General features: G+C 49.3%; 1 protein-coding gene across 7 annotated transcripts in view; it reads right to left on the bottom strand.

Moving 5' to 3' along the window:
• Window positions 1-3,703: 3,703 nt before the first annotated feature.
• The window catches only part of mtcl2 (microtubule crosslinking factor 2), a 40,500-nt gene continuing 33,525 nt past the window's right edge, over window positions 3,704-10,678 (bottom strand). For 4 of the 7 annotated variants that reach the window (XM_076983652.1, XM_076983650.1, XM_076983651.1 and 1 more), the window contains exons 11-14: window positions 8,595-8,855; window positions 7,240-7,304; window positions 5,667-7,118; window positions 3,704-5,453 (exon numbers count right to left, since the gene is read on the bottom strand). In XM_076983652.1, the coding sequence (XP_076839767.1) occupies window positions 5,252-5,453; window positions 5,667-7,118; window positions 7,240-7,304; window positions 8,595-8,855 (1,980 nt within the window). In that variant the 3' untranslated portion in view covers window positions 3,704-5,251. The remainder of the gene's footprint in view (window positions 5,454-5,666; window positions 7,119-7,239; window positions 7,305-8,594; window positions 8,856-10,678) is intronic. The other 3 variants (XM_076983654.1, XM_076983655.1, XM_076983653.1) reach the window with 1 other exon arrangement.

Raw genomic sequence — 10,678 nt, 5'->3', positions numbered from 1 at the left:
CACTCGAGATCTTGATTCAGTGAGAGGCTTCACTCCAGCCCTCATAACCAGCACATAAGTCATTTGCTTTTTTGCAGTCCTCATTGATAAGAACAGTAGGGACAGTTGTCTTGGCACTGATTAAGATTGGTAGAGGATTTTTTACAGTGAGTTTCCTTTGAAAAAATAATTAGTCTGAACATAACATCGCTCTGATTCTGATCCTCTCTGGTAGTCATGTTCAAATTCTCAGTCTTTTTGAACTGCACAATACACACACACACACACACACACACACACACACACACACACACACACACACACACACACACACACACACATAACAGACTAAAATATCCTACTGTAATATTGCACGGTGGGCGGGTTGTGTCATTCAAGTACAAAACAGAATGTGTTAGTGCAGCACTTTGCAGTCTGCAAGCTCCATCCTTCACGCGACCACATCTTCTCTCTTGTCCTGTCTCCTTCCCCCACCCCCCAACTCCACCGCTCTCTGAAACAGGGAACCAAGCCGCTGTACTGCTGACTCCACTTCATTTAGGGCCAGGATGAGCAACGACTCGTTTGAATGTCGCCAGTGTGACGTCATATCCTGTGTCCCATGTGTCCGCATGCGCGGAGATTCAAATATAAACTCTTTTCAAAGGGAAAAAAAGAAAAAGGGAAAATATTTCAGAATCCCAGATGTTCCCAGGACGCCAACCCAACACGACCACATGCTCCTCCTCCCCATCAACACACACACACACACACACACACACACACACACACACACACACACACACACACACACTCACACACACACACTCACACACACACACACACACACACACTCACACACACACTCACACACACACACACACACACACACACACACACACACACACACACACACACACACAGTCACACACACACACACACACACACACACACACACACACACACTCACACACACACTCACACACACACTCACACACACACTCACACACACACACACACACACACACACTCACACACACACACTCACACACACAGTCACACACACAGTCACACACACACACACACACACACACACACACACACACACACACACACACACACTCACACACACACACTCACACACACAGTCACACACACACACACACAAACACACACACCAGTCTGTACTGTCTTTCCTACAGACAATTATGCAAAATGCACACACATCCATAAAAGCAACTGCCTCACTTGTGAGGTCAGAGTGCCAGCGTTAATATGGAGGAATGGAATGCAGCCCTGAAGTCCCACTCGGAGACCACAGCTGGACAGAGTGTCCTTTCACAGCGGTTGCCACGCTGCACCAGGGCCACGTCTTCTCCTGAGCTCCAGACGGCTCCTGGTCCAGTTGCTCTTTCTCCCAGCTGCTCTCCACCCTCAGGTCTGGCTCTGTTGGAACACGCTGCACGCTTTATCAACATGGCTGCCTGTATCTGAGCACACAGGCCACTGGTACGACAGCTGGCTGGGTGGAAGAGACAGGAACTAAGTGTGTGTGTGTGTGTGTTTGGTGATGGGGCTGTCAAAGAGGGAGCTGATGGGATTTCTATGCTTCTTTCACCAAACAGGTGTCAGTGGCAGATTTGCAGTTACACATACGTAAGTCTTCAGTGTCAACCTGCCTCAGTTATTTCCTTTTGTTAGCTACACTGTGACACAAGTGTTAGGAATCTACACCACATGTGAACTCAGCAGGTTTTTTTTTCCAACATTTATTTGTGAATTATGACAAACAGGAAAGTTATATTTGAGGCAACAACCAGTCCAACCCCCTCCCCACACAATGCAGTCACTTCACTTTTCTCCAAATGGACATATTTACACACACACAGGTTTTTGGAGGAGAGGAGGTGGGCTACAGAGGTCAAGCTCAAACTCAGCAGAAACATTCAAGAGTTTTTTTTCCCTACACAAGGATAGAAAGAGTATAAATTGTATATTTATGTACAGTATGTTTGTGTTCAAGTTACAATATTAAGGAGCGCTTTTATTCACTTTTCATCACCATCTCATTTAATAAAAGATTTTTTATAAAGAAAAAAACAAAATATACAAGCATTCTCAATAATTTAGCAAATGGTAAGCTACTAGGTCATTTACATATTGCTAGGCATTATGGGAGGATGATCTCACAAGATGGGGTGAACTTCTACAGTTCAACAGTAAGGGCTTACTACATGACTAAGCGCTATCTCCCTAGGGGGGGGCAAGACCCTGCATTTATGTGTAGTAATAAGGGCTGATGTTATTCTCCTCAAAGTAGCTTACATTGAGCCTGTACCAGGTTTGGCTTGAAGATGAAGATAAGAATTTAAAAAACTTGGCTGGTGTTCAGAGCTCTGTGGCGCTGTGATAGGTGGAGGTCCTGAGATCCCGTCCTTTCCCCCTTGGTGGTGGTGATCTATAGGGATCATTTAGACTGCTCAGGACCCAATAAAATTCCCACCGGATGGATCACTTCAAGAGATTCATCAGGTATGATATTTTTTTGTATTTACGTTGAAGAAAATGACGGTATGAAGCAAACGTCAGGCTGTGGATGTCTTACAGTGGCATAGATGATTAATAGCACAAACATATTGTCAGTAGTCAGCTGGTCTTTGTTTGTTGGGTTTAGTCTTACATTACTCCAAATCCCCAGTACAAGTAGAAACTGCTTTTCCAGTCAATCCTTGATTCCATGATGTTCTTTTCTGAGCTCGTACTAGGTTGAAAGTGTGGAAAGAAAGTATTTTGGTAGCGGAGGACAGCACATACCCAACTAAGTCAGACTGCACCGTAAGTACGTAAGTACGCCCTGTGGTCTCTTTGCAGGCAGCTCCTCAAAGAGTCCGAAATGAGACATCTTGCTCGGATTTCTTCCAAAAGAAAGAAAAGGCACTCGTGTGACCCTCTGAACAAAACACGGGAGCGAGCAGAGAGGTGGGGCCGTAGTGGCGTCTCCTGGTGCAGAGGTAGCAGAGGGGAGGTTCGGCTGGATGGGGGAGGGGCAGAATTGCAGGTGGCGTGCCGAGGTCCCGGCGGGCCATCAGCGGACGGGCGGACGGACAGCTCTGGCGGACCGGGGATAGTACCGTAGGGAAATGGGGCGACGTGTCTCACCAGTAATGCCCTATTTATAAAAGAGCTGGGTCAGCGAGTCGCTGTGCGCAGAGAGATGTGTACAGAGGGGACTGCCATTGCCTGGCAACTAGAGTGTGTGTGTGTGTGTGTGTGTGTATGTACCTGAGGGTGAGAGAGAAGAAGAGTGCTGGATGTAAAGAGCAGTGAGACCTCTGATAGCAGCTGAGAGTCAAAATGTGTGTGTGTGTGTATGTGTGTGTGTCTTTATCAACATGGCCTTTTTGCTGTGTGCAGGACCTGCCACATCTATTACAACTTCTGCAAGAGACGGAAATGGTCTGCCCTAAAGTGCTGCCCTCAAATCTGCATAAAAGCACTTAAATCACAAAAAAGCTTTTTAGTTTGCACAGCACCATTGCTATCTGACATAGACATAAATACAGCTTTCAGTGGGAAAATGAACTGCCCAATACTACACTGTTATTAGGGTACCTCTGATTTGATGGCAAGTACACAACTGATAGTAACTGCATAGTTACTTTAGCAAATTCCTCACATGGCTCTTATTTCATATTTTGCTAAAAAAAAAACCTCACTCAGCTAATTCCACAAGCACGTCCGGATGGATGCCATGGACGGAAGTCGTTTCTTTTTTTTTTGTCCTGAATATTGAGCTTTAACAAAAACCTTCCACATGTGAACTGAAGATCAAAATGAGGCTTAATGGCGGGAGGCTGTTCGTTCGGTCTCTTCTGAGATCGTCCCCTTGAACGAGCGCATGCGCAATAACGATGTTGCTTCCCATGATGCACCGAGAGAAGAGAAAGACGAGGAGTGGACAGGCTCTTAAAAAAGAACTAGAGTGACATTCATGGGTGCACACTGCAAAGAGACACCCACGCACAAGCAAAGACTTCCAACACAAGGAGGCAATTTCCTCTATTTTTGTTTTTTAAATGTCATCTAGAAAACCCTAGCTTGGCAACGGGCAAAGTTCATCAGTGCTTGTGAGGTCTCAAACGTACAGTACATTACAGAACATCGAACTCCATGTTAGGACGTTCCTATGCTACAACTATCAACATGTGGTCTCAGAAGATGTTTTCAGTCTAGCAAGAATGTCATCATCATCATCATCATCATCTGAAGTAAAACAGCAATTCTGCAAATAATCAGGGTTTCAAAAAGCCTCACAATGCAACAGGACTGTACATTCGGTTAAGAGTGGGGAAAGGACTGAGAAGGCTTCACGCAGTCCGTCAAGAGCAGAGGTTCATCTTCTGACTGGTTTAAAGACGGCAGGTGGTCCCAAACGGCTACTCCTTTTGTAGAACAGCTGTGGTAAACTGAATTTAATGAGCGGTGAGATTCCAGCGTCTGAGCCGGTGGAGTCTGAGTCTGAGATTACAGGGAGGAAAATGAAAATGTCTGTTGAAGGCCTTTATTTACCTTAAAAGAGTAAAAGACTAGAGCTCAAAACTGAGAGGTCAAGGTACGATTCTAGGTAGAACTCTCCCACAGCCTCACACCACCTGGTGTCAGTAGAACTGCGGTCATGTTTTGCCCCCAATGCATAAAGCAAACTGTGAACTGGGAATCACAAATGAACAATATGGAATGTATCCTTCTGCTGGTCATAGTGATTCTCATGAGGTGATAGCAATTACCAGTAGTTTTTATTTCTCCCTGTGTATGTAACCTGGGATCAGCTCTTTTCTGACCATAAGAATCAAAATTTATTAGGACGTTAAAAGCAAAGCCTGATCCCAGAATGCAGCTGAGAAGTTTGATACCCCTGAACTCAATTAGATCCCAGTGACATCTTGTGTGGCTCGCGATGCGACCATCCGAAGTCCGACTGACTAAGGCGGCTGTCTCGCCGGGCTGGTTGTGGGACGAGCACCTCCAGCTGGAGGATTCACTGACTGGGTGTCCGAATGGAGCATTTTAGGAGGAAGTCCATCTGACTTCCCGTTCCTTGGCATCAAGAATCAAAACCATCAGGGAACTCTACAGCGCCATCGAATGATTCCAAAGTGTGAAGCGCTCCGTGGTCGCATGTGGTGTGCTTGGGTGTGTGTAAGGTAGTGTGCGGCAGTGCTGTCGTGTGGCAGTGTGTGTGTGTGTGTGTGTGTGTGTGTGAGGCAGTGCATCAGTGTGTGTCTGTCGCAAAAAACTCTTGGAAAGCCACGCCCTGTTCGCCGTCACTCGTTAACGGCCTCTGTTCTGTCTTCGTTTGGTGTTGCTGACTCTTGTAGGCGGTGCCTACACTGGCTGTGGATGTGGCGGAGGGCGGAGCGAGAGGAGCGATTGAGGCATGATGTGGCGGACTGAGAGGCGCAGTCGCACGAGTCCTGCGAAAGAAAGGCGACGATTTACATTAAAATTTAAAAATGTTTTATATCAGCCACAATATTAACCATTTGTAGATGGAAAAAATAAATCTTTTGACAATGAGTCATCTGTAATTAGTGATAATGCCTACGGAGTGGAACAGTAGTGGTTATAAGATCATATTCTCAAGCGAGGGCTCATGTAGTTCCAGATGTGGTGGTGTTCAAACCTACATTGTCTCCTGAGCGCTCACCTCCAGGCTGCTGGTGTTGGCGCTGACGTTGCTAGACTCCTTCCCGCCGACTACGCCATCATCTCGCTGCGTCTGCCTCATGAACCTCTTGTTGACGATCTTGGTGACGCTGTCGGTGCCGATCAGAGCCCCAGACAGGCACTCGGGCTTCGGCTCGTCCACGTCTCCGCTCTTCTCGCCTGGCCCCGCCCGGCCGCACACGTTGCGCAAGAACTCGTGCACGATGCCGTACTTGCGCGCGGCGACGTCGCCGAACACCACGCCGCCGCTGGGGCAGGAGGGCTTGCCCGCCGGCTGCCGGCCCGGGCAGGCGTCGCCCTTCCACAGGACCTCGCCGGGGCCCGCGTTGTCCACCACGCTGAAGAGGCTGGTCAGGCCGTCGTTGAGGCCGCTGAGCACGGGGCTGTCGCGCGTGGTGGTGGAGCGCGCCCACGCCGAGCCGCCGCGGTTGGACAGGCCCCAGACGCTGCGCTCCCTGGAGGAGGAGGACGACGTCTCCAGCTTGGAGGACGACGTGGAGACCCTCCGCACCAGCTTGGGCGAGCCGTACTTGGGCGAGCAGCAGGGCCGGTCGATGCGTCCGTGCACCTTCTCCAGCGACGAGGAGATCTGTCGCGAGCGCGCCGACGCCAGCGAGGAGACTGGGCGCGGGGACCACGCCTTGGCGTGAAGCCCCGCCCCTCGGGAGGCGGGGCCGTCGGTCTGCAGGCCCACGCTGATGAACTGCGCGGTCTGCGTCCCCGTGCTGGCCACGCCCACCGTCTGGCTGCCTGCGTCCTTGCTACACTTCCTCTCCAGGGAGCTGGAGCGAATGGCCTGCCGCACGCAGTTGGTCATCTCCTTCATGTCGTCGCTCAGGTTGCCCGAGATCTCCAGGCCTCCCGTCCGGCCCTCCAGCAGGTCCCGGTGCTGCTGAGTCAGTGAGTTCAGCCACTGCTCGTACGAGGACGGGACGGAAGACGCTGCCGTCGCCGGCAGTGAGGCGGGATCTGAGATGGCCCCGCCCCTTCCCGCCAGCCCCACTGGCTCCTCCTGATCCCTCTGCTCCATGCCCATCCTCCTCTCCATCCTCCTCACGGCCGGGGGGCTGTAGTAGATACGGATGCCCGTCTTGTCTGGGGCGGTGTAGCTCCTCTGGACCTGCTCCACCCTCAGCTCCAGCTCCGGGAAGCTGGTGCAGGAGGTGGTGGTGGGACAGTCCCAAGTCTTAAAGGGCTCCGCCTTCTCCAGACACGCCCACTCGCTGCTCAGATACTTCCAGTTCTTCTGGTTAATGTCACTCAGGTCAGTGGGGGTCAGCAGGCTGGCATGGTCACCAAACTTGTGCTTCCCAGATTTCCTTTCTGTGATTCCATTGACCTCATGACCCGGAAGAAGAGGAGCCGTGTCCAGTAGACTCTCCAAATCAGACAGGGAGGATATCGACTTGGTCCTGCGCAGAACAAAACAGATCAAACATGCTGACATTCTGCCTCCATAATTGTGTTAGTAAAGGAGAGGAGCAGAGAATCGAAATAGAAACAGAACAGAAAATGTACTGGAATTCATTTTACCTCTGCAAAGCTGAGTCATTTGTAGGTACTTCTGTGCACACTTCCTTTTCATTGTCTTGGAGAGACTGAGAAAGAACATATATACAGTGTGAATGTACTCTTGTAGCGCAAATGAAGTTCCAGTAGCCAACAGACGAGGCTTTGATGATCATCTCACTGACGGGACACTCACTACTGACGGAGCGGATATCCGCAGGAGCAGTGGGAGGTCAACCCAGCCCCCCTCTGTGGAAATGTTTATGTGTGTGTGTGTGTGTGTGTGTGTGTGTGTGTGTGTGTGTGTGTGTGTGTTCAGAATCGAAACATTATCCAACTGACTTGGACAGACCGTTAAACCATGGGTTAAAGCAAGAAATTTTCATTTGACTGAAGATTTTTCCTGGCAAAAGACAATGCCAGCAATTACTGAAAATGTGGTGTAGTTGGGACACAGCCTCTTTTGCCTAATTCTACACAATAAACACATTTATAAAGTATATTAATCTCAACAGCCTGTGTAAGGAGAGAAGAGAGATTTTATCGGTCGTAAATCGATTTTCGGTATAAATCGGAACATACGTACATTAATAATATCCTAACACCTACCCTGACGCCGTCCTCCTCGGTCCCGAGCCGTGTAACTATGTATTCTTCCGCCGTGCACACCAAACACCAAATTCCGAACCACTTACACAAGGCTTTATACAGTAAATGGGAGATGTGTCGTAACCACGAAAAATCGTAAATCGAGAACCTCGTAACCCGGGGACCGCCTGTATGGTGACGGAGAACTTTAACCCATGGGTTAAACCTAAGCTAGCTTGTGATATTTTATCTCTACAATCTGTTTAGCAGATGGTAAGCCCCACTGGATTTAAGAGGTTAGGAAAGTTAAATGCATAATTGGTCAGATTTAGGCTCGTCTCCTCGTGCGCTGACCGCAGCGTGGATGATTACTGTCCAGCCTGACTGCTGGCAGTCATGCGGTGAGCTCCACAGATAAGTGATACAACAGTAGATACAACAGCAGTGTGTGTGTGTGTGTGTGTGTGTGTGATCTCTGGAAATGTTCGAGGATAATGTCATATCCGCCCATTCTGAGGGTGCAGACATGTAGCCCAGGGAGGAAGTGTGTGAACAATGAGAAGCAAAGGGCAAAATAGACGACCTGGTGTAAGATACCACAACAAACCAAAAATACAGGCACCTTTAAAAGAGGCTAAACATAACACGACCGCAGTACTGAGAAATGAAACATACGAAGAGATATAAAGAAAAGGGACTGAATGGAAAAAAAGGTCATCAGATAACAAGGCTGTTAATGACCAAATAGATCCCCGCTCCATGTGAGCGCTGACCCCAGCATGACCTCTGACCTGAGAGCCCTTGCTCTGGGCATCGCGGAGTCTCTGTTCCCATTGGTTTCTCTCCTGGTTGAAGCGTTCCAGGAGCTCCAGCTTCTCCCGGCCCCAGTTCCTCTCGCTGATCTGCAGCTGCTTGGTCAGGTCCATCACCGCAGCGTACGAGTCCGCCAGCAAGTGCTGGTGCTCCTCACGCTCCCTCTTCAACGCCCCCTTCAGGTCCGGAGGGTCCTTTTCACCTCCAGCCACAGCTGTTTTTGTAGTCTTCCCCTCCAGCTGAGGAAAGCAGGGAGTGTGAGGATGGAATACGCTTTACTCAAGCAGAGAAGCAGTAACCATAGTTACAAAATGATAAACCAGCTGATTCAAGTTGTTGTTTTGTGACAGAAGGAACATGTTGTCTCTTTTTTTGGTTAATTTCTTTGTTTTTTTACTGATCAAAAACTAAATTATAGGCCACCTCTAGTCAAAGTGATAAAACAAAAAACATTCCCTGACCATGACGGGACACAAAGTTTAGCATACAGTGCAATTCGTAATGTAAAGTAAAATAAAAACAGATCAGGTAATAAGCCACATGTCGGCCTACTTGCCCGTTACTGCTTGTGATGTTTCATTAAATCGCAACCAGAGGAACAACAGCTGTTGTGCGGCAGGTTTTATGAGTGCGTGTGGCTCGTGTTATTACCGCTCGTGGCCTTCGGGGAGGCCCAGAGGTCACATGGACCAGCACGTCTCCGCCGTGCGAGGCTCTAATGGTGGTCTGTATCAAGACAGCCAATGATTACGCGAGGCCTGTGGTACTGCGCCGTCTGTTGTAATGAGGTGTTTGTGGTCTGCTGCACAGGGAAGTGTGTTTCCCCCACTGCCAGCCTTCTAAGATATGCGTCTCGCTCTGGTGAGTGCCAGGAGTCTGGGTGGAATCGTGGGGCGTCTGACGGGGGTCTGACGGGGCATTTGACGGGGAGTCTGAGGGGGCGTCTGACCGCACTCCCAACATTCTCTGCCCACATGTTCGGCACTCGCCTTCTCACTGATGTTGGGCGAGCAGCACCAGACGAGCCACAGGACCGTCCACTTCTATCAGAACAGCAGAAGAGCAACTGGGGGATCCGCCTGTCGTCTGCCCTCTTCCACTTACACATTAGTTGCCAGACATGAGCCCAAAGCATTCACATTCACTTCGCCAACATGATCTCAGGATGGTATCACGACTAATGTGTGTGTCCGTTCCATCAATGTATAATTAACCTGATGCATCACTACTGCAATACATCACCCGCTGGATTTAATATTTTTGGTTATTAGTGGCCAGGAGGCCATAGACGACCACTCCTCTACTGTCTGGGTTAATTACATCCCTGGCACTGCAAAACAGCACCAAATGCATGTGAAGGGTACGGAGGAGGGGTCAGGCAGGCTCCGCCCCCTCCTCACAGCCGCTTGCTTATGCGTGTTTGTTTTCACGGGGAAAGCCTCGGGTGAGCACTCAAATACGCTAAGGAATATGCAAATATTCTGGATAATTACCACTTATGTATACAAGCTGTCTTAATCTGCTTCTTCATGCAATGTATCCTTGTGCATTTGAAGCGAATGTGATTCGGGTTATTAAGATTCTGCTGTATTTTGTGCTTCCCAAGACTAAATGTAGGATATCTGCTTGACTGCGGCTCCTCGGCGGTGTGCCTGTCGGGCAGTCTCATGCCGTTTAAAGAAAGCACGCTTTGTTCGTAATGTCGCTCCTCACACGTCTGTTTTTTCTTTTGTTCCACTGTGTCTCATCTCACAGAGTGCTGCGTTTCCCCCGTCATTAACGGCACGGGCTCGTTAAGAACGCGCTTTCCTCCGCACCCCACAGCTCAAATATCTAAAAGTCACGTCTGGCCCAGGCTCATAAGCGTCCCACCGTTAACGCCACTCCCACACTGCCTCGGCAGACTAACGTGCCACATTAAAATAAATGCCACGAGACTAAAGGCGATCCGACGTGGGGCAGAACGTTCCGGGGGCGTGTCGCCTAACTGACTCAAGTGCTCAACTGGTCCACAGTGGACAAGGTTCTCAGGAGGAATTGCTTTAATATTTCTAAGCATGAT

Source organism: Brachyhypopomus gauderio, chromosome 21 (assembly GCF_052324685.1).
Source record: "Brachyhypopomus gauderio isolate BG-103 chromosome 21, BGAUD_0.2, whole genome shotgun sequence".
In the NCBI taxonomy this organism is placed as follows: domain Eukaryota; kingdom Metazoa; phylum Chordata; class Actinopteri; order Gymnotiformes; family Hypopomidae; genus Brachyhypopomus; species Brachyhypopomus gauderio.
The sequence above is the reverse complement of the archived record's forward strand: the minus strand, read 5'-3'. Positions and strand labels throughout refer to the sequence as shown.